General features: G+C 42.8%; 2 protein-coding genes across 12 annotated transcripts in view; one reads left to right on the top strand and one right to left on the bottom strand.

Moving 5' to 3' along the window:
• Nucleotides 1–21,406, bottom strand: part of USP16 (ubiquitin specific peptidase 16) — a 29,597-nt gene extending 8,191 nt beyond the window's left edge. For 2 of the 8 annotated variants that reach the window (XM_045579790.1, XM_045579794.1), the window contains exons 1-14: nt 16,821–16,959; nt 16,000–16,232; nt 12,815–12,916; nt 11,008–11,186; nt 7,921–8,024; nt 6,944–7,047; nt 5,634–5,818; nt 5,070–5,165; nt 4,397–4,527; nt 4,003–4,090; nt 2,782–2,860; nt 1,427–1,518; nt 1,094–1,150; nt 88–264 (exon numbers count right to left, since the gene is read on the bottom strand). In XM_045579790.1, coding sequence (XP_045435746.1) covers nt 88–264; nt 1,094–1,150; nt 1,427–1,518; nt 2,782–2,860; nt 4,003–4,090; nt 4,397–4,527; nt 5,070–5,165; nt 5,634–5,818; nt 6,944–7,047; nt 7,921–8,024; nt 11,008–11,186; nt 12,815–12,875 — 1,353 coding nt within the window. In that variant the 5' untranslated portion in view covers nt 12,876–12,916; nt 16,000–16,232; nt 16,821–16,959. Of the gene's footprint in view, nt 1–87; nt 265–1,093; nt 1,151–1,426; nt 1,519–2,781; nt 2,861–4,002; nt 4,091–4,396; nt 4,528–5,069; nt 5,166–5,633; nt 5,819–6,943; nt 7,048–7,920; nt 8,025–11,007; nt 11,187–12,814; nt 12,917–13,809; nt 13,951–14,801; nt 14,807–15,294; nt 15,298–15,999; nt 16,233–16,820; nt 16,960–21,395 lie in introns of those variants that run through there. The other 6 variants (XM_036432665.2, XM_045579792.1, XM_045579791.1 and 3 more) reach the window with 6 other exon arrangements.
• Nucleotides 17,061–24,977, top strand: RWDD2B (RWD domain containing 2B). 4 transcript variants are annotated; one of them, XM_036432688.2, is made up of 6 exons: nt 17,061–17,403; nt 20,322–20,457; nt 22,519–22,745; nt 22,824–22,891; nt 23,014–23,376; nt 23,913–24,977. In XM_036432688.2, exons 3-6 carry the CDS (start codon nt 22,539–22,541, stop codon nt 24,145–24,147), a joined length of 873 nt encoding a protein of 290 aa, XP_036288581.1. In that variant the 5' UTR covers nt 17,061–17,403; nt 20,322–20,457; nt 22,519–22,538; the 3' UTR covers nt 24,148–24,977. The 4 variants fall into 4 exon arrangements, with proteins under 4 accessions (XP_036288581.1, XP_036288578.1, XP_036288580.1 ...); XM_036432685.2 differs by lacking the exon at nt 20,322–20,457 and having other exon boundaries at nt 17,061–17,276; nt 22,519–22,742; XM_036432687.2 differs by lacking the exon at nt 20,322–20,457 and having other exon boundaries at nt 17,061–17,276.
• The last annotated feature ends 2,640 nt before the right edge of the window (nt 24,978–27,617 follow it).

Raw genomic sequence — 27,617 nt, 5'->3', positions numbered from 1 at the left:
CCTGTTCAAGACGTCAATCTAACTCATGCAGTCGTTCAAAACGGGAAATGGAAATGAGAGGAGGGTGGCCGTCTCCCAATGACTCACCTTGGCCTGCTTTTTGGCTTGCTTCTTTGCTTTTTTCTGCAAGTGCTTGCTTATTCCTGACGGAATATCATTTCTCTCTTTCATGTAAGTGTCATTATCTTTTTCTTCCTCACTGTCTTTATCGTCATTCTCCATTGTCTTTTTCAGATTTTTATCATTAGTACTTTTCTTACCACTCTTAAAATATGGGGAAAAATGGGCCAAAAATAAAATTTTACATTTGGTGAAGAAACTTCATGCTACATAAATATTTTTCTACTCCTATTTTACAGTAATTGATTACCCACAATGTTTAAAAATATACCCAGGACAAAATTTGTTTATCTCAAATACTAAACAGCACTCTTCATATCCCAATAAAACAAGCAAGCCCACAGTAAGAAAGTAAGTCCACTTGGAAGGGCAACAGCAGGCGGGCAGCACATGGCCTTCGACACAGGCCGCAGCCCGATGGAGCCTGTCCACTTCCAACTGCACTTTCTGTCCCATCATCTCCATGTCCCAATGTAGGTGTTTCTTTTTACTCATTTTTTTCTTGCATGGAAATGACAGTTTTGGGGAAAGAAAATAAATTTGTAAGACTTTAATTAAAAGGACCCCTGATTCATATTTAATTGAATAATGATTTATCCAAAATTCATAACATTTTTTCCTACTACTAGAAACCAAATTCACATGGCTTAAAACTGAGATAGTCTCTATTAACATCTAAGAACTTAGGACTGTAAGGCATTTGTGGTTAGTCTTAAATAATGAAAATAAATAGTAACTTTTAATATGAAGAAAATACATCTTTACATATAAACTAATCAATTTAACTATAAAGAATTCTAAACACAGTCTTCTCTTTTTTTTGTAAATAAAGTACCCCATTCTTTATCCAACTATTTAAGAAAAATTATCCACAGGCTAGTGATGTACACACTTGGAAAAGGTGACAAGGCTCCCCCATTAAATCTACACAGGAAAACGATCTACTTAAATAAAATGAACTCAACGGTCTTACCTGATCATCTAAAACTGGTAGAGACAAGTCAAGGAAAGACTCATGAACCAAGGAGACCTTAACCAACCAAAAAAGAAAATGTAAAAGGAAGGAAAAGATTCACTGTAAACATCAAATAGTAAGATTGGTGGCGGGGTCTAATCTTTGAAAAACACAGCACTGAGAACTGTGGATTAGGGAAGCAGAACATGGGAACAACTTCCGATATCAAGAGGCCCGGCCAGCAGCGAACGGCGCCTGGTGGCCCCGAGGACGGCTGTGGCGCAGCCTCTGTGAACGCACAGCTGGCAGGCGGAGTCTTGGCAGTGAGTCCCCAGCACGACCGCCACTCACCGTTCTGCACTCGTCACACATGATTGTGCTCGTGAGCTCCCCACCGAAGATGCGGTCCACAAAACTCGGCACTGATTTCCTCTTCTCGTAATCTGCACGTAGGAAATGTGCCATTACACTTACAAAATCTACTTCTTCGCCTCTCTAGCCCTAAAATTTTACTTTTTAATTTCCTGTGTCAGGCTTGTCTTTCTCTATCCACAAAATTACCATGGTTTTATTTATGCTATAATCAGCAGCACATACTGCACTTTTGAGCACAACAAATTTCACAGTCACATCTCAGGGGAAAAGAAAAAGTTCTCGTCCGAGACCTAATTAGTGAAAAACAACTGTGCAGGGCAGGGAGACGTTGTGTTTATCTGTCTCCACAGAGAAGCGGGCAGACAAGCGAGCTGGACGACACCCGCTCCCTTCCACACTGGGCAGCAAGCTGGCAACAATGCACGGGACCTGCTTTGAGGCGGCTCAGACTGAGTTCCTTACACCCAGAGCAAAACAAACAAGGAAAAACCTTAAGGAAAATGTCTCAGACAAATTCCTCCTTTTATTTTCCTATGTTCCAGAAATAATCTTGATAAATTTGGTATAAGGGGACGTAATTTTACTACCTGGCCACCCTTTTTTCTAAATAGATGAAATTTACATACTTTGTACAAATAGCAGCTGCCAATGTATACAGAAACACATGTTGTGATGGACAGTGACAGCATGAAGGTCCTTCTGTCACCACCAGGCCCCTTAGGGGCACCACAGAGGCAAAGAGCTGCTATCTGTTGATTCTAAATTGTGGTTTACAATACAGTAGCCACTGGTCCTGGGGGCATTTAAATCAAATTAATTCAAAGTAAGTAAAAATAAAGATGTAGCCCATCAGTTGCTCCAACCCCATTTTCAGGGCTCAGCACCCAGCGGGGGCAACTGTGGCGACAGGAGGCAGAGCAGAGTCGCAACCTCACAAGCTCCAAGACAGACCGAGGCCAGGTTGCTACCTGTCACACAACAGTCAGAGCGAGGCTGGCTCCACAATAATAACCCAGCTCCTGCCAACTCACACAGACAAGTGTACTTCACTGACCACTGCTAACTAGAAGTTTAACCTTCTGAAAATCAAATAGTGATGTCATCTTAGCTCCATCTTTGTAAATGTCACTATAACATTGCATAAAAAGAATACATCAGAAGTTTAATTTTTGTAAAATATCCATCTCTGAAGTACTGAACAATCTTTAAAGGCCAATGGTGATAAAGAGAAAGTATGTTAATAACTGGATGCAAAGTACATGTGCAGGCATCTGCATCTAGGGGCAGAGGAACTCAACTATAGTGGTTTAGTTCAAAAAGTCAAACATTACCTTTAACTTTATTTTTTAGTTCTTCATCCAATTTTTCAGTAGAATTACCAAATGCTTTAAGAATTCCTTTACTCACTCTCTAAAAGTAATAAAATGAATATATGCATACTATTAAATTTAAATTTTTATAATTATTTTCCTTAGAAAATAGGTGATCAAGTCAAGAAAGTAATCAAGAATTAGCTCTCCAAACTTACTGAATAAAAATTAATATTTCTAAAGTCACATTTTTAAAATTAATTCAAGGAGCTAAAAAGAATTATACTTATAAAACCACTAACCCATGGAAAAGGCACTATCTTATCATTTCAAAATTTTAACCTATCAAACCAAAGCTTTCAGAACAGGCCCCTCTCCTCTGCAGAGACCACCAAGCTTCGTCCTAGAGGCAGGACGGTTTGAGAGCCACAGGGACAGACTCCAGCCAGACAGCCCACCAATCACTAGGGGCTTGAGGCTTCCTACAGTCTAGCTCCAGAATCTAGGAGCGAGGGGAGGGTAACCACGTCTGCCTTGCAGAATGACTGTGAAGACTAAGCTATTCATATAAAATACTAAGCACAGTGCTTGACATAAAGTAAGAGCAAAATAAATATTAGCTGATATCACTATATTATTACTAATTATATTCACATCCCCAAGTACATTACTTTCCATCCTGGTAAGTAACAAAAACTTTAAAATGAGACAAATGTCCCAACTCATACAAAGTGAGTTAATGTATAGTAAATCTTTACTAACGTCGTCAATAGATTCTGTGACTTTAAGCAAAACGACATACAAGAAAACCAATGTTACCACCCGCTAATTGACATAAAGAGTTAAGCCCTAAGGCTCATCAACGTGATAGCAACACAACATGGACAACCCGACGTTACTCGTTACTCGAGGCCACTGTGCTTCCCAGACTCGGAAGGCTGTGCAGAGTCCTACTCAGAATCAGAGTGAGGTGCTGTGTGGGAACTGGAGCTCACGGGTGCGGCCCAGACCACAGAACCCCGAATGACATGATGCTGGAATGTCACACAACACAGAGCATCATGAAGAGGAGCATCATCTCTAATGCTCGTCATCACTCTAATGACAGCCAGACCAAAAAGGCTGGTGCAGAAAAAGTCTTGCCGATCCAATGGCCTCAGTGACTACTTTCACTGCTTTAATGCCCCTTAAGATACTAAAGGACAGGAGAGTGAGTGAGAGGAGGTTATAAAACATGCTGACTTGGTGTTCTTCTGCTCTCATCCCATCCAGTAAGTACCGGAGCAGCTCCTGGCTGTCCTGCTGCTGATAGCCTTTGAAGCGCACTGCTCTACAGAAGAAAGGAAAACAGAGAAAGAGAAAAGTGATGATGAGTCCACTACAATGGGAAACTCTTTCCACAAAATCTTAGGATCATATTCCAAATCTCCATGTGCTCTGGTTTCTTAAAACTTCTGTGTGGTCCAACACCACCGGTGGCAGATGTCACTGTCACAGAGAGCACACGTTATTTAATCCAGATGCAATAGTCAATGCTTTCATGTGTGCACTGGGTTGGCTCTCGTGCTACAAAGGTTCATAGAATTTCTCAGCACCTGACTCAGGCACTGAAGGCACCCACAGCGCAGATACTCACTTCCTACAGACCTGGGAGAAGAGCTCCTTCGGGGTCACGACTCCCTTGGGGGTCTCCTGCATCTCACTGAGAAACTGGCTCATGGCTAACGTAAGAGGGCCCGGAGGCTCAAGGTGAATTTCCAAGGACTCCTGAAGATGGGAACAAAAAATACTCTCATCATTCCAATTTAGAAATCATTTATTTTAGGGAAATGTAACTAGTTAACCTATATTGTCAATGTGCCTGATTGAGCTATTGAAAAGTTCAAAATATACATCAACAGATGTAGAAAGGTTCTGCCACAGACTATTTTATGAAGAATTCAGTTCTACTGGTTTAGTTTTATATGATCAGGGACTTAGAATACTTAAGAAGCAAAAGACCTAATGCAAAAGCTAAGGTAGAGTTCATGTGGCTACAATTTTGTATGCCCAAGGCCTCACAAACGTCCCCAGCATTCCCAAGAAGGAAGCCATACAAGAGAGCACAGCAGGACACAGGAAAGCAGCAACAAAGAAATGGGGGATGGGAGGCTCCTTATCCTTTCTGTTAGTCTGAAAGTCATTAACTTGGTAGCCTAAGACAACAAACAAAAATGATGAAAATGAGCATCAATGCTTTAAAGTAACTTAAAATATGGACATTCACAGAGGAAAATTCGTGATTATAAAGAAAATGTTAAAGTACATACTGTCAGTGCCAAGTCAGGCGGTTCAATTTTTACAATGGTTCCAGACATTTTTACTTCTTTCAGTAGTTCTCTAAGCACTGGTGTTTGTGACAAATTCTGGAATGTAGGATGGAAAAGGAAAGTTATCTCAAGACAAATTAACCCATTTGATCCAAACATAAAGTCATTCCAAAACTGCACTCTCGACTCAATCCAGGAAACAGGCAATGGATGCTCTTCCCCCGACTCTCCATGCTCATCAGCACTTCCATTTTGGGCACAAGCAGCCCCTGGGAAGGCGTTCTCCACCACCCGCCTCCACCCCGGTTCTCTCCGCCCATGCATCCACTGCTCTGTCCAGGGTCAGCCCGTGCCCTCACTCCCTCAACAACGGCAAGTCCTGAGGGCAGGGGTCATGTTTGTTTTGAACCCTTCAGCAGTGTTTTACTGACATGCAAAGTAAGTACTACCTTGAGTTTTCTTTGAAAACATGAGAATAAATTACTTAAGGCAAAAAAACTCAATACTGGAAGTAACAAAGAGGGAGATCCTAGATTTTTACAGGAGGAAAATTAACACTGGCACCTGCATAACTGCATTGAAGAAACAAGTGTTCCCCAAATTACTGAGTCCTTTCACAGATATTTGAGAAGTACAATTCATGGAAGTTTCTTTAGTCATGTTTTCCTTTTTCTCTCTCTCTTGTTCATTTTTATTCTCCTTTTCTAATTTTTTATTTTCAAGTTCAATGTTACCATTATCTTTTGCTGCTTTAGGAAACAAAAGAAAGAAAAAATGACTTAGCAAAATGTATAATATAGCCATATCAAATGCAAAGTTACACTGAGGACGGAGTACTAGAGTTTGTGAATTTTACCCACTATCATTATTTGCCACCTGCTTGATTTTAAATGTTTTCTAATAAATATAAGTAAATTGCCATCGAGAGAGAAAAACCAGTAAATAAAAAATACTCAAAACTGAGGTGAGCATTAGTCTGACAAATAAAGCCAAACAGGCTATGCTTTTTAGCAAAAACCCCTTTGTTAATGCACAAAGTTTTCTACAAATGAGTATATCTTAACTTGTGCAACTGGAATACAGAGCAATCAAGTAAAGAATGTAGACATGAAATAAATTTTGTAATGAATTCAAAAACGCACCCTGAAGTTAGGAACAAACAATTGTGGCTCTGCCAAAGACACTTCTGTGATTGTAAAAACCTGCACAGACCTAAAGCTAAGGATGCACAGCACCCAATTAACTTAATTATGTGTGAAAAATAGCTGAAAAGTATCTGGTCTTGTGAAGGACTTACAAGTACTTTACTTTTATATCATCCAAACAAGAGAAGTTCAGTCTAAAGCAGGTCGATTTTGCCCTAGCTGGTTTGGCTCAGTGCACAGAGCATTAGCCTGTGGACTGAAGGGTCTCAGGTTCCATTCCAGTCAAGGGCAACATGCCTGGGTTGTGGGCTCAATCCTCAGAAGGGGGATCAATGATTCTCTCTCATTACTGATGTTTCTATCTCTCTCCCTTCCTCTCTGAAATCAATAAAAATATATATATGTAAAAGTAATTTAAGTCTTAAAATAAAGCAGGTAGACCGTAAGCCCCTGTGCAGGGAGGGCATGACTGCTCATCAATGAGACCAGACTCTTCATCACAGGGTACTAGGTTATTTCTGATTCCCTTCTAATTCTAACACTTTAGAATTATCTATATTTTCAGTTTTACATCCTTAAACCAAAAATAGTCTCATAGTTTAAAGTCAACCATAATTAATATTACTCAACTAAATGCAATACTGGGTAGTCCAGTAAATTATTCAAATATCAAAAGTTATGTAAGTCAACATTACAGTATCTATTAAGAAACAAATGATTTTTTTTTACCTGATTCTGGAGCTGTAATATGGGCTTGTTTCCTGACATAATCAACCACCTGACCCAATCGGTTTGAACTACAGTACTGGACCTCATCATCACATAGGTAACACCTGTGTCCCAAAGACCACAGAGAAAAAAGTGACAAACTATCAACCAAAAAGGGCACAAATTATGATTCTTGGAATCCAAAGTGTATAACTATCAAATTGTTTTATTAGAGAAAATAAAAATAAAACTTATATGTTTTCTTAAAGAAGACTGTCCATATTAATTCTGGTTTACTATTAATAACATTAGCCCAAATTATGGCTACATATAAACTGTGAAAAATACCCCAAACAAATATACTAGTAGTACTCGAAATGGCTACTTATAACATTAAAGTCAAAAGTTTTCTCTATGCATAGTTCAAAATACAAGCCTACATCATCAAAATTAACAAATTTTATAATCTATCTATAATAATAAAAGCCTAATATGCAAATCAACCGAATGGCAGAACAGTGGAATGTCCATCCAGATGACCTTCTGGATGAAGCCAGGGCTATGAGGGCCCAGGCAGCGAAGGCCTAATGCTGCACGAATTTTGTGCATCAGGCCTCTATTTGTCAGATAATGTTCGTGAACATTGCTGTGTAAGTGGTTTTAAAGATGTGAAAATTGCCATGTAATTTCACTGCCAAAGTTTTGCTCTACCCTATTAGTCTGGAATTTGTTCTTGGTGTTCCAATTGTTAAACTAAAAGCAACCAATCATACGCTTGCTTCACAGTATCATAAGAGACAAGGATGAGGGCTCCTAGTCTCCTACATGCTACAAGTTTTGGACTAGTGCAACACTAAGCAGACACTTCTCATAACATCAGTCGCCAGCCTTCTGCAAGTGGTGATTTAAACAAACACAAAATGTTAACTTTCTTGCTCCTTTAGCATGCCCAATACCTCCCTTCTCCAATGATTTCCAGCCAGGAAGCTGAAACTCACCATACACTCCAGTTGTCCAAGTTGAGCACCAGACAGTGGGGCTCGGACCTTGGCGTCAGGTAGTGCTTCAGAGCGTGCTGCTCCTGGGAGTTCCTGCCGCAGCCCTAGGGAACCAGCATCGCCAGTGTCAGGGCCACAGAAGTTCACCCAAAGAGGAGGGAATTCATGTTCTATAACAAGAAGTGGCTCGAGAAATTCTGCCTTGTTCACATTTTGACAACACAATGTTAGCCTGCCCTTCCAGTCCCCTCCGCCATGCCAATGCAGTTGTTTATTGGGTCTAGTTTGGACTTTGTATCGGCTTCAGAAATAGTATTTTCCTAACTTCAACCTCTTTGTTCACATACATATTTCTTCAGTTTAATGTTCATAAAACAAAGCTCTGTTTATATGTTTAACTCAAAGATTATAAATTGCTCTTAAAGTCCTAGTCAACAAACCTGACACCCTGACCGAACCAGCTCTCCAGGCTACGGTCCATCCTCCTCCTGTCCGCGTACATCTACCAGCTGACACACTCGGCATGTTCCCAACCAACAGCATCTTATTCCCGTGATTCCCTTCACGGAACCCTTTACCGCCACTGCCTCTGCTCAAATCCCACCCAGTCTTCTGATCACACACTCCAAGGCTACCTCCCTCAGAGGAATTATTATGCTTGTACTCCAGAGGAAAAACTTATGTTCTCCCAGTGAATACTCTCCTATCAAACTGGTGTAAATTCCTGGTGGTATTCCTTACTTTCTACCTTATATTAAAGTTGCTAATGTTTACGTCCATCCTCCCCTGAACCGTAAATCCTGAAGGCACAAATAATGAGTTAGTCTTTCTATTATCAAAATTATCTAGAAAAAGGGAAGTCAATAGCATTAATTGAACAAGTAAATGAGATTTTTTTAATAGCTCCAAACTCATAGTAACTTTTTCTTTTTCTTCTTTATTGTTGGAAGTATTACAGATGTCCCTCTTTTTCCTCTCACTGACCCCCTCCACCCTACACCCTCCAGGCCTACCACACTGTCCTCTATGCCCATGGGCTATGCATGTATGCAAGTAAATGAGAGGTTTTTACCCACAAGATCTAAAGTCTGATTTGTAAAAGATCATGCATTTCCTGCCTGCAGCTGGTTGAGTCCCTGCTAAGAAATACACCTGGACTGTGCGTCTGCCTGCACCAGGCCAGCTCCCATGGACAGCACTACAGTGATGGGTCTTTTCCAGTGCAGCTAAAAGTACACTTTGGAGGGGGACTATTTGTCAGTGGCTTCTAATCCTCTAACTATGATATAAAACACTACTGATTAGTTCATCCCACTCAACATTTAATTCTAAAATGAATTAAATTTGACATTAATTTTTGAGATTTAATATCACCATTGCAAATCAACTGAAACATTAAGAACGAAAGAGTTGTCTTAAGACAGCAGCTGAGCCGAAACTGGTGTGGCTCAGTGGATAGAGCATCATCTTCCGACTGAAAGGTCCCAGGTTCGATTCCAGTCAAGGGCATGTACATTGGTTGCGGGCACATCCCCAGTAGGGGGTGTGCAGGAGGCAGCTGATCGATGTCTCTCTCTCATCGATGTTTCTAGCTTTCTATCCTCTTTGGTGATTATGTAAGTGAAAAACCAATCCAAAAATGTTGTATACGATATGGTCCCATTTATATAACATTTTTTATTTTTAATATTTTTATTGATTTTTTTAGTGAGAGAGGAAGGGACAGAGAGAGACAGAAACATCGATGAGAAACATCATTGATCAGCTGCCTCCTGCATGCCCCCAACTGGGGATGGAGCCCACAACTCCGGCATGTGCCCTGACCAGGAATCAAACCAGTGAGTTCTTGGTTCATGGGTTGAAGCTCAACCACTGAGCCACGGCAGCCAGACTGTATAGCAATTTTTTTTAAATACTGACAACAGAGTAACTTTTATTACATTTACTTATCTTGTTGTTGTTAATCCTTACACGAGGATACTTTTCCATTGGTTTTTGGGGAGAGTGGGAGAGAGAGTGAAAGACAGAAACATCGATGGGAAAGAAACACATCGATTGTTTGCTTCCTGCATGAGCCCTGACCACTGCTGGGCCAAGGAGCCTGCAACCAAAGCACATTCCCTTGACCAAAACTGAACTCAGACCCTTTGGTCCACAGGCAGACATTCTATCCACTGAGCCAAACCGGCCAGGGGTGTATAGTATTCCTTAAGTGATAAAATTTTAGAAATGGATAACAGACTAGTAGCTGCCTGAGGGGAGGACAGGAGGAGGAAAGAGTGTAGTTATAAAAGGGCAAAGAAGAGGTCCAGGTGATATTGGAATCATTCAGCGTTTGTTTGTTTGTTTGTTTGTTTACATTTAAGAGAAAGAAAAAAAAATGAAAAAAAAATATATATATTTCGACTGATTTCAGAGGAAGGGTGAGGGATAGAGAGATAGAAACATCAAGGATGAGAGAGAATCATTGATCAGCTGCCTCCTGCATGCCCACTTGGAATAAAACCCGAAACCTGGGCATGTGCCCTGTGACCTCCTCAACCACTCAGCAACACTGGGCCTAACCAATACAGGTGCCTATGAGACCCTGACCTCTAGTGTGTGCATACCTGGGAGCTGTTCTGCCACCCAATACCCCCACCCACAAGATCAAGGTACTCTCTTCTCCCAGCTGCCTGCTGACAGCTCACAGCTCGGTCTGTCCATCCTCAGGAATTATCTGAGAAAGGAAACTGGCTTGGCCAAGGGTGGCCTCCCCACCCCACCTGTCCCAACACCAAGGGCAGCCCACGTCCAAGGACTGGTCTATGCACAGGTACCAAGACCACGGCTCATCCTGAGACTAGCTGAGGCCCTGAAGGTCTGCCTCTTTGCTCTCCCTCAGCCTAATCCTGCCTCCCTCACAGTTTTCCTGGTGAAGACACACTGCAAACACACCCCAGGAAACCACCTAAATCTCACAAATGTGCTCCCTAGGGAACATGGCCTTTGTGAGCTAGCATCCTCCTCGCCACCCTGTACTTAGGTAACACCTTCCAAAACAAGCTCAGTTTGTAAAATCCCACAATGATCAACATCTAAGCATACCTGATGGCCACATTTAAGACACAGCCAAACTGAAGGGTTTTCTTCTGCTTCTTCTTCAGATTTATCTTTCACTTTATTGTCTGTCTTACAATCTTGGCAAATGTTCCATTCCACATTCACTAAAGCCTTTTTCAGAATACCTTGTTCCAATCCTTTTCTAATGTGTCTGCACATGGGTTCTATTAAAACAAATAACACAAGTGATGAGATAAAATACAACTTTCTTCAGAGAATCTCAAAGCTTACCTTGCATTTGAACTTCAAATATGAATTTATCCTAGGTACAAATTGTTAGATAATCTGAAAAAGTAACATTTTGTTTGGCATCTGAATATTAGTTGATTATGTGAGAAATCTGGAATTTTGCTATTTCTATAGTCCTACATACTTTCACTTTGATGAATTTAACTACTTCCTTTCATTTAGGCCATTTAGCTACTGATTATCCTCTGTATTTTACACATCTGCAGAGAGGTGCTTGCTCAGTCAGCAGGCCTTGTGCTGAGGCAGGTGCCAGGGAACCAGAAGAACCAAGCTCAGCTCTTCTCACTAAGGAGTTCACACTCTGGTAGGAGAGGCGGGAAAACAAGTACATGTACAGGAATCCCAAAGTATGTTACAGTAGCACAAGGAGAGGAGACGGCAGCCACTGAAAGTTTCAAACTGTAGATAGTAGACATGAGCTATGAACTCATGGTCTTCTTATCAATGGACTAATCATGCCATTAAAATGTTGAAAACTGTTAAACGACATATAGGATGTTTCATTTATAATAAAAGGCTAGTATGCAAATACAGCAAATGGCTGAACAACTTGAACAACCAAACAACTGGTCACTATGACGTGCTGACCACCAGGGGCATGCACAGAACATGGCAGGTATTGGCCGTGGTGGGATGGTGGAGGTGAGCAGGGGCACCAGACCAAGGTGGAGTGCTGGTCGCTGTCTTTGGGGCTCTGGTTACTGAAAATTCTTTGCTCCGCATCATGGTCCTGCCCAGAGCTGGCCTCTGCTGCTGACACTGGCCCAGCTCACACCCAGTGCCAGCGCCTAGCGCTGGCCCCAATCGCTCCGTGCCATCAATGGGTGCTAGCAGAGCTGGTGCTGCAGCATGTGGGAGCAGAGGCAGCAGGAGTAGGGCTGCCGGAAAGATGGGACGGGGGAGGGGAGGAAGGGGAGGGTGCCACAGCAGAAGGGACCGGGCGGGGGTGCAGAAGATGGGCCAGGACTTGCTCCTATGTCTACGCAGCCTCACAGCCCACAGTTCCTTTCAAGGTACACGAATTTGTGCACTGGACCCCTAGTGTACTAAATAAAAACATTAAGTTGAAATGCAAATTACAGCCCTCGCTGGTGTGGTTCAGTGAATAGTGTCAACTGTGGACTGAAGGGTCCCAGGTTGGATTCCTAGTCAGGGCACATGCCCGTGTTGTGGGCTCGATCCCCAACCTGAAATCAATTTCTCTGAAAACAATTTAAAAAAAAAAAAAATGCAAATTACAGAACAATAATGTGATCCCTTTTTAATAATTTTTTAAAATATATCTTTTATTGATTTCAGAGAGGAAATGAGAGGGAAAGAGAGAGAAACATCAATGATGAGAATCATTGATTGGCTGCCTCCTGCTCACCCCTACTGGGGATGATCAAGCCCACATCCTGGGCATGTGCCCTTGACCTGAATCCAACCTGGGACCTCAGTCTGCAGGCCAAAGCTCTATCCACTGAGTTAGGGCGATACCATTTTTACACATTAAAAAAATGGCCATTTATATCACTTTAAAGGTTCAATTGGTAAAATATACCTGAAGATTCAGAAGAATCATCAACTGGAACAATTTTCTCCTTTATCCGTTTCTTTCCCATGTTGGCACTTCATGGATTACTTCCTGACACAAAATAACAATCTAGAAAACAAGATAAAGTTAACTTGATAAAAAAAAAAGTCATTTATACTTTTCTGAGACAGTAATAGAACTCAGCCATAGATAACATTTTACATATTTATCACATACTATCTATAATAATAAAAAGGTAATATGCTAATTAGACCAGACATCTTCTGGACATCCTTCCTGACAAAGCTGGGACAGGACAGGGGAAGCCAGCCAGGGTCTGATGCTTGTAGGCAGCTGGAAGGAAGCCAGCCCAGGTTCTGGGCGCCAGAGGGAAGCTGGTGCCAGCAGCCGGGGGAAGGAAGGCCTACTCTTGCATGAATTTTGTGCATCAGGCCTCTAGTCATTTATAAAGACCATTCACATATATCATGTACTTTTCAATAAAAACTCTAAAGTAGAGGGACTAAAAGGTAATACACTGGTTTCCTAGCTTACAAAACAGACTCTTAGTCAGGTTTAAGAGGTCTTCAATAGCTCTGGCTGGTTTGGCTCAGTGGATGGAGCGTTGGCCTGAGAACTGAAGGGTCCCAGGTTCAATTCCAGTCAAGGGCACATGACTGGATTGTGGGCCCAATCCCCATTAGAGGCGTGTAGGAAACAGATTCTCTCTTGTAGCTGATGTTTCTCTCTCTCCCTCTCCTTTCCTCTCTGAAATCAATAAAAAAAATTTTTTTAAAGTTTTATTTTTTTAAAATATATTTTATTGATTTTTTTACAGAGAAGGAGAGGGATAGAGAGAAATATCAATGAGAGAGAAACATCAGTCAGCTGCTTCCTGCACACTCCCACTGGGGATGTGCCCGCAACCAAGGTACATGCCCAAGGTACTGAGCCAACACGTCAGAGCAAAAAACAGGTTTTTAATAAATGTGAAGGTTAGGAGAGAACCCAGGTCTTCTTACACAGACCTGAAGTCTCAGCACGTAACACCATTTGGATTCAACCTCTCACTAAGCACACGTGGAATGCGTGGCACACAGACAATGTCCTTCCCTTCTAAGTTGCCTTTCTTTCTTCTTTTTTAAAAATATATATTTATTGATTTCAGAGACGAAGGGAGAGGGAGAGATAGAAATATCAATGATGAGAGAGAATCATTAAGTGGCTGTCTATTGCATGGCCCACAATGGGAATGGAACCCATAACCGAGGCATGTACCCTGACAGGGAATTAAACTGTGACTTCCTGGTCCATAGGTTGATGCTCAACCACTGAGCCATGCTGGCCAGGCTAAGCTTCCTTTCTTAGCTCTGAGGTCTATGTAAATTAAATCAATAATTTCTCTAAGAAAAATTATAAATAATTCTGAAAACAAACTATTAAAGTGAGTTAGAAAGTTTGCAAAATAATTACCAGGCAAAAAAAGAAAACAAAGATAAATTGTTCTGCATTTTCCACACTAGGATTTCCTATATGAATTCTACCATATATGGATATTATACAATAATCTAACCTAATAACGAAGTAATATGCAAATTAATCATCACTCTGCTACACAAGCCACACCCACCAGCCAATTGGGGAGATCATGCAAATTATCCCAACCAAGATGGTGGTTAATTTGCATATCAAGGCAGCATAGAAAGAAGCCAAGCCTGCAGAAGGGGGTGAAGCTGCAGAGAAGCAAGCGGGGTGGGGAGAAGGGAGGAAAGCGGGTAGGGCAGAGACCCAGCAGGCAGCCCCATTGAAGGAATCTTCCTACAATGGGCCACTAGTTTATTATAATCACATTGTCAAATATTTGTATTATAAAGTTGGTTTGGAATACTATGACAAATCTAGCACCTCCTTACGCAACAATGCAAAATTTGTATATATGAAAAAGTACTGAAAGTATTTACATAACTTTAAATAATAGTAATGATTTTGAAAAGTTGTACTTAACATACATTACAATAGCTTAGTGTCTTAATCACTGAATATCTGACCTGGCATACTTACTAAAATTCTGGTTACATTAGTGTAAAGTTAGACTTGGAACATATGTTTTGAAAACACTTCCCAATTAATTCTGCTACTTAGCTGTCACCAAGTCTTGTCTTACAAGTATACCTCTTTTAGCTCTTAATGGGTTAATGCAGTGGTCGGCCAACTGCAGCTCGGGAGCCACATGCGGCTCATTGGCTCCTTGAGTGTGGCTCTTCCACAAAATATCACGACCTGGGAAAGTCTATTTTAAAGAAGTGGCATTAGAGGAAATTTATGTTTAAAAAAATTGGCTCTCAAAATAAATTTCAATCATTGTACTGTTGATATTTGGCTCTGTGGACTAATGACTTTGCCGACAGCTGGTTTAGTGTAATTAAAGTAATTCAAAAGGCCTGTATGAAAAATTAGTACCACATCAAGTAACGGTTAACCTTTACAAAGATAATCTAAAATGTAACAAGCTTACAAAGTAAATAAATAAACTAACAAAAGAATACAAAGTATACAGGTATATATAATACAAGGTATATTTTATGTTATGTTTTCTTGCCCTAAAGGTAACATTTAACATAACTTATCTAGAATTGTAGATTTTAGGGGGGAAAATACCACTCAAGTTCTTGCCTACAGTCAAACTCCCTCTAACCTGTGCTGTATTCTGGCACCAGAAACATCTTTCCATGATGCCATTTCCATCACATCACTCCTGACTGAAAGCATTAACAGGCTCCAGTCCACATTCCCGAGCCTGCACTCAGGGTCCTTCACAAGTTGTCCCAATGGTCTGCAATCCTGACCCTCATTACTTATCAAAAAGAACCAGTGAAGAGTAATCACATGCCCTTTCATGATCACCATCCCATTGGTGTTTCACCACAACTCTGTACACTGAGTGTTTCACTAGAGGAGGAAACTCAACAAGACGGTGAACCACAGGGCGTCAGAGATGGAAACAAGGGCAGACCGTTCTCTCTCACCCAGTCAATCCTGGGTGCCCTCCAAACACCTGCCTCTGACCCCGAGCGGGGCATCTTCAACCTGGACATGTGCAATTTCTCCACTGGGATCTAAAGGTCCAGAAAAGGAGCGGTTTTAGGCATTGCCTCTGCATTACTAAAACGGTGTTAGTAGGTCCTCAAGAAACACTTCGCGCATGGAAATACCTGATGGACTAAGGACGATCACGGGGTGCGGAGGTACGAAGCAACCACGTGGAGAATGCTGGCGTCTGGCGTGCAGGCGGAGCTCTCAGAACTGCTTTGAGGGAAACCGGAAGGATGAGCTGTGACTGGAGTGGCGGTGACTTCAGTGCTGCGGAAACAGCCGCAGTAAAGTTTTGACAGCTGTACAGGGCATCTAGTGAGTCATGGGAAGGGTGTACCGTGGGCACCGTCAGCTGTAAAACATCAAGAACTCTTATTAGGCCCGGCTGGTGTGGCCCGTGGTTGAGCGCCGACCTTTGAACCAGGAGGTCAGGGTTCAATTCCTGGTGAGGGCACAAGCCCAGGTTGCGGGCTGGATCGCCAGTGTAGGGTGTGCAGGAGGCAGCCGATCCATGACTCCCTCTCATCATGGATGCTTCTCTCTCTCCCACTTCCTTCTTCTCTGAAATCAAGGAAAATATATTTCTTTGAAAAGCATGGAAGCGTCTGGACTGCTGTCAGCAGGTCTGGTCCTCGGCGCCGAGTTTGGGGTCGGACCCTGGAGCACAGGGTCGCCGAGGTGACGGCCCGCTTCCCCCGCGCCCCAGCCCTCTCCCCGCAACGGCCGCCATCCTCGGGAACCGCGGGCTCCCGGGGCGAGGGGCGCCAGCACCCACAGCTCACTGGGCAGCTCCTGGAAGTGACAGGTCCAGGCCGGCGAGGCCAAGGCGCCGGGCGAGGCCGGGACCCGCGCTCCGAGCGAGGCCGCGGCGCAGGGAGCGAGGCCGGCAGGAGACTCGGGTCCCGGGCGCAGGCGGCCGCGCGGCCAATCCACGACTTACCCGCGGCGACGGCGCCCATCCCTGCGCTCCTCGCGGGCTCCGCACGGCCGGCTCCGTCCTCCTCACCACCGCGAACGAGAGGCGACGGAGCGGAAGCCAGAGCAGCCCGGCAGCAGCCACTTCCGGTGCGCTGCTCTGCTGTGCGCGTGCGCGCGCCTCGAGCCGGAAGTTCAATCGCGCGGTCCTGAAGGTCCGGTCCTGAGAGAGTTCCCCCGCGGGGCGTGGCTGCGGGTTGTTCACCTGCTGGTCGGCGGGAGCGGCTGCTGCCAGAGGCGCGGGGCCCTCGCGGCTCCTCGGGCCAACGCGGGGCGTCGGAAGCGCTCCTGAGCTTCGGTGGGCCCTCTGGTTCTGCTCCGTACCCTCTGAGCCCCAGCGCGGCCCGTGTGGACAACCTGCGGCTCCGTCCTTTGGTTCCGGACCCATATGGGCGCCGAGCCCCGTGGGGGGATTAAACAGGTGGGCGCCCCGGGCCTGGTCTGACCCAGAAACGCCGAGGCGAGGAAGTCGCTGGTATCCACAGAAATGCGGGCCGGGGACTAAACGAGCCACGGGCATCCTTCCCAGCCGCAGGCCCTGCCAGCAGGTGCGTTCCCCTCACCCGCGCGGCCAGCAGTGAGGCCTCTGCGTGACCGAGCCTGACCCCGCGTGGGCCTCCGTAGTCAGGATGGAAAGTTCTGGCCCGTGTGAGCCCCGCAAGCACTGCCAGCGTCTCCCCTCCAGCCCTGACTACTGAAGCCCCTCCCTGCTCCCGCCACCGGTCCTCATCCTCCTGCCTCGGGCCCGAGGGTGCTGTGCCCTTGGCCGGGAACTCGGCCCAGACCTCTCCCTGGCTCCTGACCCCTTCCTGCCTTTTCATCCTAACAGCTAGCCGCGTCCTGGCTCCTCCCACCAGAGGGCATCTCCGTGGAGGCAGAGATTTCTTTGTCCTGTTGTTCATTGTTGTCATTTAGTGCCAAGGACCGCACTGGACACAGTAGGTGCTCAAGAAACACTTGAGTGAGGAGCCCATCGCGGTCCTAGCAGGCGCTTGTAGGGCACTTACTCTAGTGCCAAGCATTGTTTTGTGCAGTTTCCACACCCTCACTCGGTCCTCACAGCAGCCCTGTCCTCCCCGCTTTGGAGATTGGGAGGCTGAGGCACAAGAAACCAAGCCACTGGCCTAAGGTCAAGGTCATGGGTTGCAGGTAGCACTTGGGCATACTGGCAAGAGTGCATACTTAAACCACTAGTCAAGGACAGTCGTGACCTCCTTTCCTCTAATAACACCAATAAGCTGTTTCCTGGAGTCCTCAGCTCCAAAGCAGACTAGGAAGGGTATTTTTGGAATTCTAAGTCCTGGAATTTTATTTAGATATATTTTATTGATATTTCACGGAGAGGAGGAAGGGAGAGAGATAGAGAGCTAGAAACGTCGATGAGAGAGAAACATCGACCAGCTGCCTCTTGCACACCCCCTACCGGGGATGTGCCCGCAACCAATGTACATGCCCTTGACCAGAATCAAACCTGGGACCTTTCAGTCTGCAGACCGACACTCTACCACTGAGCCAAACCAGCTTCGGCTAAGTCCTGGAATTTTAAACATTATTTGAAAAGGACTCGATGAAGATGGGTTGTAGCCTTGGTATTTCACTAAGTTGGGGCCGCTAGATGACCAGCCAGGAATAACGCGTGTGTCAAGAAACGCTAATGTCATTAGGTCTGGAGAAAAGTGTTCCAGGGTCAGATAGGTTTGGGGTACAACACATACTAAACCTTCCTCTTAGAAACTCATAGTGCATACTGTGATCTAACAAAAAAGGCTGAAAAGCCACATACAAAAAAAAAAAGTGCCCATATAATGTATTGTCCAAATGCAATCACATTTGTCTAAGATAAACACTAGATCAGTCTAGACCCTGGGCACCCTAAAGAAACTGGTTGAACTCTGTCATTCTGCACCTCAAGAACTTATTTAAGCAGAAACGCTTTTGTGTAAAATTTCCCCAGCGTGGCACTGGCACCTGGACTTGGGTTGGAACCACACTGGCATCAGGAATGATGTAGTGTTGTCATCGGCTCACACGGGTACAGACAGAGAGCTCTTCATGTTTTCCAGATTTGCATCCAGTTCATCCTAATGAACTCAACACCCCTCATAGCTCAGACATCCCCATAATCTGTGGTCTGTTTTTGACAGGATCCATCACAGCTAATGTCCTAAAGCACTTAATAATGGATTATCCAAGGCAGCCTGTGGGGAGTGGGTCCACTCAATATGAGGGCGTTTCCTGCTTCCGAGTCTGAAACCAACAGCCAGATGGTGAACCGGTCAGTTCACTCCATGGGGAGCTGTCCGGGGTCAGCCAATTGCCTTCCCCTGTGGAACTCTAGGATCTCCTTCCTCTCAGTGGCAAAACTGTTGCCCAGTCACCAGTTCCAATAGGTTTTTCTAAGCTGGGATGAAAGGGCTGCTGGTACTCTCTTGCTTGTCTCAATATACATGTATTAGACACTGCATACAGTCAATGTGATGACAGTGTTGAGTGAAAGTTGACTGAGACATTAGATCCAGACTCTGGGTAGGAGGACCAAAGGGTCTGGAAGGAAATAACACACACTCAATTATTCATAGAGGAGTGGCCAAGTTTAAAGGAACTGACTAGGCCTGAAAGGTCTGCTAGAGATGAGGAACAAGGGCTGCCTGCAGAAGGGTGGTCTTTAGCCCGTCCCAGCCATTGTCAGAATCCCACCAAAGCAGAGAACTGTGGCAAAGTACCATGGACTCTCTCCTCCCATCCACTTCCTGCCAGCCCATTGGCTGAACCTGGCCACAAGAAAGGCTCAGGAGTTGGGTGCTGTGGGCTGTGGAAGTCAGCTGTCCAGAGAGGAAAGAAGGCCAAAATAGGTTAGGTCACAAAGTCAGTAGCACCAGGGAAAATAGTCCAAATCATAAGCCTCTGGAGTAGGCCTTGGGCGCTGGGGTTGTGAGGCAGGGGCAGGTTTAGGGCTATGTGATTTTTCTGTGCTCTCCTGCCTCACAGACCTCTCCTCTCCCCATTATGCCTCCCACTCAGCTTGTCCAAGTCTTGCCCTTCTTTCAAGGCTCAGCTCAGCTCCTGTGGCCTTTGCCGAAGTTTCTGGTGGCCCATTTCATTGATGGTGCCCCCATCTTACTCCCATGCCTGTAATAATATTTATACTGATCATTTAACACTAAGTCTTTTCATCTTCATTGTTCTAGATCTTATTAATGTCCTGATCCTCAAACTAAACAGAAGGCTCTCCCTCACTGGTTTCGCTCAGTGGATAGAGCCTTGGCCTATGGACTTAAGGGTCCTGGGTTTGATTCCAGTCAAGAGCACAAGCCCAGGTTTCCGCTCCATCCCCAGTAGGGGGCGTGCAAGAAGCAGCCAATCAATGATTCTCATCATTGATGTTCCTATCTCTACCTCTCCCGTCCTCTCTGAAATCAATAAAAATATATTAAATAAGTAAGTAAATAAATAAATAATGCTCCAGGAAGGAGGAATGGGAGAAGCTCTACATATGGTAGCTGCTCGATAAAACTTCACCAAAGAGGAGAAAGAATTCCCCCAGGATACCGCTAACAGAAATGATGGTGTTTGACTTCACTGAGTAGATTCTCTTTGAGAAGGTAAGCAATATTTGCCTCCTTTTTTCTGTGAAATTTAAAAGTGCTGCAGGCTAATCACGAAACTTCAAATTATATTGAAGCATCCGAATTGGAAAGTAAAAGCCTTTTCCTCCTTCCTTGTACCATGTTTAGTCAACTATTGATAGTTGCTTCATTCCTCTTAGAATGTCTTGATTTTCCTTTCATTCCTGAGGATGTTTTCACTGGATGTAAACTGTGGGATAATTTTTCTTTACTTTCAGCACTTGGAAAATATTATGACTCTTCCTTCTGGCCTTTATAGTTTCTGATGAGAAATACTTTCTTACATGAATTATTTTTCCTCATTTATCTCTTGCTGTTTTCAAGGTTTTCTTCTTTGTCTTTAGTTTGACTATGATGTGTCTTAATATGGATTTCTGTGGGTTCATCTTGCTTGAAATATGTTCAGCTTCTTGAAATCCTTTATGCCTTTTGACATATTTGGAAAATTTTCAGCCATTATGTCTTCAAGTACTTTTTCAGCTCTGCCTTCTTCTCTCCTTCTGGAACTTGGATGACATGAATGTTGTTAGGTTTTTTGTTATAGTCCTATATGTCCCTCAAACTCTGTTTGAATGCCACACACATACACACACACACAACACAAAGTATTAAAAATTATTTTTTAAAAGGAGGGAACTATGTAAAAAATTCAAACAGTTTTCTGGAAGGCAACTTGGTAATTTTTACCCAGTTTTTAAATGTTGAACTTATTGTTCCAACAAGCCATCTCAGCAAACTTACCCTTGAATATGTAGTCACCAAATTATATATACTAGTGTGTGTGTGTGTGTGTGTGTGTATGACTCATCAAACTGTATATATGAAATGAACTTCTTTACAGAATTGTTCATAATAGCAAAAGTGTGGGAGCAACCCAAATGTCCAAGGTAAAGAATGCAATAAATTATGCCTACCTGATTCAGGATGACAACCCCTAGAGAGAATGAGCTAGATTGCCATGTGATGACAGTGACTAGATCTCCAAAGAGGGGTAAAAGGGATAGGAAGTGGGTGCAGGGAGATGTATAATTATGTTTAGATATCTCACTCTACATATATTTACATACTAGAGGCCCGATGCATGAAAATTCATGCACTGGAGGGGGAGTCCCTCAGCCTGGCCTGCCCCCTTTCATAGTCCCTCAGGGGTGGGAGGCGACCTGGCAATCGGGAAGGCAATGCCCCATCACAACTCAGGCTGGCCCTGGCCGCTGCCATATTTAGGGTGGGGCAGTCAATTAGCATTTTCCCTCATTGGCTGTGGATGCCACTATCTTTGATGGTGGGGCAGTCAATTAGCATATTCCCTCGTTTTGTAGCTGTGGGTGCCGCCATCATTGCTACAGTGTGAGGATCAATTAGCATATTCCCTCTTTATTAGATAGGATTATATCAGCATATATCTTCCATTTATGTTTATGTATAATGCTTAAAATTTTTTGGATGTGAAACATCAAAAACTCTTTGTCTTGGATGGGGGACTTAGGTAGGTAGGGGAAGAGACTAGCAGCAGGACTCTATATCTTAATTTTTTTCTCTACTACTTGAATTTTCCAACCTTGTACTTTTTTAATGTTGACAGGGGTTACTTTTCCCAGTCTCCTGCCTTTAAAACTAATATACTTAATATTAAGAAAAAAAACATCATACAATTAGCTCTACTTACTCTGTTCATTCTAGGTTTCCAAGGTGACAAGTCTTAGCCTCTTTCCTGGCTCTGTCATTGATGTGGGTTTTGATTACATTTTTCAGTTACTTTTATGAAGTAGATCAAGATGCCGGATCAACTACCTCAAAACGTGGGAATTGGTGTGTAGTTATTAGAGTTTGTTGTTTGCACTGGATTGTCCCATATTAACATATTACATCTATTACACACATATTACAAAGTAGAATAATGGGAATGATACTCTGATTAAATTTCACATTTTCTGAAGAAATCAAATACTTTTTAAATAAGTAAAGGACACTAATCTAATAAATGCCCTTCATCCTAAGATTGTACGTGTTAATTGTCAGTTATTCTTACCTCCTTAGAAACTTACAGATATCCAAAAATGGTTGAGATTGAGCAGGCTGAGGCCCAGCTTTCTGAGTTAGACCTGCTGGCCAGCATGTTCCCTGGTGAGAATGAGCTCATAGTGAATGACCAGCTTGCTGTAGCAGAACTGAAAGACTGCATTGAAAAGAGGACGATGGAGGGCCGATCTTCAAAAGTTTACTTTACTATCAACATGAACCTGGACATGTCTGCGGACACAGTGGTAATTCAGCTTTGCTTTTGGGAGAATTGAAACAAGTCAAGACATAACGCTGAGGGCATTTTCTTCTCTTTTGATCAGGTGGTGTTTTCTCTGGCCTGTATTCTTCCTTTTGAATACCCTGCAGTTCTGCCTGAAATCACTGTCAGGTGTGTTACAGGAACTGGCTAGCTTTTAAGGTCAAAATTAATTGGAGAATACTAATAGCAATTGTTGAGTTTATTTTCTGTTACAAGAAAATTGATTTAATGTTTTATTCCATATAAACCAGGTCAGTATTATTAAGTAGATCCCAGCAGACTCAGCTGAACACAGATCTGACCACATACCTACAGAGGAATTGCCTAGGAGATGTCTGTATACTGAATGCCACCGACTGGGTTAGAGAACATGCCTCTGGTTATGTCAGCAGAGACCCCATCCCTCCCCCGATTCCAGGAAGTACAGTCCAGCCTGTCCATGTCATTCTCACGAGACTCTGGATCTATAGCCATCACATCTACAACAAGTGCAAACGGAAGGACATTCTGCAGTGGGCGAAGGAGCTCGCCCTGTCAGGGTTTAGCATGCCTGGGAAGCCAGGTGTGGTCTGTGTGGAAGGCCCCCATGGTGCTTGCGAAGAATTCTGGTCAAGGTGGGTGCACTCTCACAAACTGTGTGCTGTGCCAATAATCGCAGTTCTCAGCTAGATCCTAGGGATGTAAAAATAAGCATTCCCCTGGGTGGTGTCAGGGGAATTCAGTCTCAAGTCAGTGGACAAAGTAGAACTTACATGTGATCACATCACTTCCCTCATCAGACAGTGCACATGGGAGGATTCTGTAAAGAGATGTTGAGTCAAGGCCCTCCATTCCCATGGATATGATACTTCCTCATCGTAAGCTGTGTATTCCCTGTGAAGCTTGGGAATTTCTAATCCTCTTACTTCTCTAACGATACCCTAAATGAGTTTCTGAGGAGTCCCTTTCGGGAGTTTGAGAATCAGCACTTTCTGTGTCAGTGATAATGCAACAAATAACTTTGGGGTCAGGATTATGACCAGAATCACATTTGATTAAAATAAATCCCTGAGATAAACTAGGTTTCTTCCTTCCGGGGAAAATAATGTTTTCAGTGTTCTAGAATGCACAGTACAGTTTCAAATTTTCTACTTCGAAAAATTTTTTTCAGACTCAAAAAATTAAACTGGAAGAGAATTTTGATTCGCCATCGAGAAGACATTCCTTTGGATGGTACAAATGATGAAATGGAAAGATGGAGAAAATTTTCAGTTTTTGAAGAAAAAGTGTTCACTGTTAGTGGAGCCAGAGGAAACCATATGGACTTTGGTCAACTGTATCAATTTTTAAATGCCAGTGGATGTGGGGATGTTTTTCAGATGTTCTTTGGCGTGGAAGGACAGTAGCTGAGTAGAGGAGTCATTGAAAGTATATTGTCACTGTTGGCCATTAAGTAATTTTCCTTTAGTACATTCTAGAATGTTAGGGGTTAAAAAAAAAAGAAAAAGTAGCATAGCTAAAGTGCATCTGTTAAAAATATGTCCTGATTGAAAACAGAACCGAGTCTTAGTTTATAATCTTAAAATTATTGACAGAAATACCTTGACATATCTACCCATTTTGAAAGAGAAATGAATTTGACTTGAGTTAGATAATATTGGTCGTTCAACTTGCCACCCATTCTCTAACCCTTGCCCTTTAATCTGCCTCCATCAGCTCTCCAAGCCTCTCTTAAAGCTTAGGTGGCCTGTGGATAGGGCTTTGGCTATGGGTTGCCTGGTAAAACTTTTGCTCTCCTAGTAAACATGATTGACACAGCAAGAGCACTTCCCCCTCTTTTTGCTGCAACACCAAGGCCGATGGTTGGAGCTGCATAGCCCCTCTAGCTCGAGGGCAGGGGCCAGGAGACCACAGAGATGCCAGCGCCTGTGGTGAGCTGCTGACCCAGCACCAGCCTTGCTGTAGACAGCTTATCTATCTATATAAAAGGCTAATATGCATAGTGCCCCCTTGGAGTTCCACCAGGAGTTGGATCACTCACTGTGATGTGGCTGACCACCAGGGGGAGGCATGGAATGAAGGCAGGCCCTGGATGGCCCTGATCACCGGCCAGGCCTAGGGAACCTAGACCCTACACGGGCCTCTCCTTATGAAATAAAAACCAACTTATTTATATTTCTGGGCCACTTATGAGCAGTGGAAAGCTGTTTGCCAAATAAATATTTCCAGAGCTTTAGTTTCTATTCTGTCCCAACCATTTGATATACCAATACATGAAGTATTTCTTAGAGTTTGCAGCTCATATATATATTTTTTCCTTCATATATATATATATATATATATATATATATATATATTACTGATTTTTCACAGAGAGGAAGAGAGAGGGATAGAGAGTTAGAAACATCGATGAGAGAGAATCATCGATCAGCTGCCTCTTGCACACCCCCCACTGGGGATGTGCCTGCAACCAAAGTACATGCCCTTGACCGGAATCGAACCTGGGACCTTTCAGTCTGCAGGCCAACGCTCTATCCACTGAGCCAAACTGGTTTCATCTATATTTTTGTATACTTAATGCTCTGTTCCTGAATTCACTTTACAGAAATGTAAGGCATGAACTGAGCTCAATCTCTTTTTTAAAATGTTTTTATTGATTTGGGAGAGAGAAATAGAAACATTAGTAATGAGAGAGTATATTTTATTGACTGCCTCCTGCATGCCACACACTGGGGATCGAGCCAGAAACCCAGGCATGTGCCCTGACCAGAATTGAACCATGACCTCCTGGATCATAGGTTGATGCTTAACCACTGAGCCGCACCAGCCAGGCTGTACATTATTTTAATTAAAAATACACTGCTATGCAACCTGGATGGAATTGGAGAACATCATGCTGAGTGAAATAAGCCAATCAATGAAATAGAAACACCACATGACCTCACTCATTTGTGGATAATAAAGAGCATTATAAACTGATGAACCAAAAGATAGATATAGAGACAGTATATCAACAAGCAGACTGTCAAATTACAGCGGGGAGGGGAGGAAGATCTGGGGGAGATAATAGATCAACTGAAGGACTTTTATACATGCATATAAGTACAACCAATGGACACAAAACTCTGGGGAGGGAGGGGATTTTTGGGAGGGAGAGGGGGGCAAAAAAAAATCAATAAAATATATTTTAAAAAAAGAAAAAAAAGAATGGGTTATAAATATTTAATAAAAACACATTAACTATTAATTTTTGTATCATACACAGGGCACAAATTCCTTTTCATGGAAGATGACCTGGACAGCCACAAAGAGTCAACGGGTTGTCCAGGACCTCATAATTTGTCTCACAGTTTAACTTTTCCAGGCACAATATTCTTTGAACCATAGCTCTGTGCTTTTTTCCCCCTTGAACATTCCAACAAATCTAGGAAATGAAGATATGGGCCATATTCTTTTACAATTATAAAACTCTATAAGATCTACACTCTATCTTCTCTTTGAAGTTCTTCCTTAGACATTTCATATTAGTTCACTGACTTTGAAGTTTGTAAATAATCTCTAATGCTCTAAACTTTTTTTGGTCTGTTTTGTTTATTTCACCATGCCTTGCATCAGTTTTGGTGTCTGTGTTGGGTAATGACTTGGGTTCAAAATACTAATCATTAATTTTTAAGGCTAATATTGTTTCTTCAACTTTGTGTTAATAAAGACTCCTTCAAAATGAAAAAAAAAGTACACTGCTATGTACAAATATACAGATCTCAAGTGTAACAAAAACCACATAGAATATAATATTGTATTATTAGTTTTCTTCCTTGAGACAAACCTGTCAAATTTAGACATTGGATTATTGACAGAATGACAAAGAGAATATAGATGTTCCAACCTCGTGATTAGTAAATTCCTTTGAAAATGGGTGAGAGTACTAGTCAGCAAAAAAACAGCAAGTTAGATGGTCCTACATACATTAAGGTAAGAGACACAATAAAAGCTGTAAGAAACTAGTTAAATGTTAGAGCAATATACAATAGCTTCCTTAGACTTTAAAAATGAATATATATTTAATATAAAGATCCTTAAATGTAAAACTTCAATATGTATATTCATTCCATAATGACAATTTTTCTATGTATTATCCCGATAATATGTCTTGAACTGGAATCATCATGAAGAAAGTGTTATCCTTTCTTTTAATGCCAAATCAACTTATGATTAAAAGTTAAAAATGTATAGAAAACAGCCGAAACCGGTTTGCCTCAATGGATAGAACATCGGCTAGGGGACTGAAAGGTCCCGGGTTCGATTCCAGTCAAAGGCATGTACCTTGGTTGCGGGCATATCCCCAGTAGGTGGTGTGCAAGAGGCAGCTGATCGATGACTCTCTCTCATCGATGTTTCTAACTCTATCCCTCTCTCTTACTCTCTGTACAAAATCAATAAAATATATATTTTTTAAAATCTATAGAAAACAGTGCGTGCAGAAAACATTGGCTACATGTCCACTTTTATTTATAAAAGTAATTCCTATACAAACAATAGAACTATTTTTTAAGTATGCTTCATTGATTTTTAGAGAGAGAGGAAGGGAAAGTGATAGAGAAACATCATTGATTGGATTGGCTGCCTCTAACACTCCCCAACCAGAGATCCAGGGCAAAACATGGGCATGTGCCCTGACCAGGAATTGAACTGGTTCCGAGGTCAACATTCAACCACTGAGCCACACTGGCTGGGCAACAATATTATTAGTTTTTAATTTTATTTTTTTACTCATATCTTTAAATTGACTTCAGAGAGAAAGAGGGAGGGGGAGAGAGAGTTAGAAACATCAATGAGAGAATCATTGATCAGCTATTTCCTGCAAGCCCCCTACTGG

Source organism: Pipistrellus kuhlii, unplaced genomic scaffold, assembly GCF_014108245.1.
Source record: "Pipistrellus kuhlii isolate mPipKuh1 unplaced genomic scaffold, mPipKuh1.p scaffold_m20_p_115, whole genome shotgun sequence".
In the NCBI taxonomy this organism is placed as follows: Eukaryota; Metazoa; Chordata; class Mammalia; order Chiroptera; family Vespertilionidae; genus Pipistrellus; species Pipistrellus kuhlii.
Note: the sequence above shows the minus strand (reverse complement) of the source record. Positions and strands in the feature narration are given on the sequence as shown.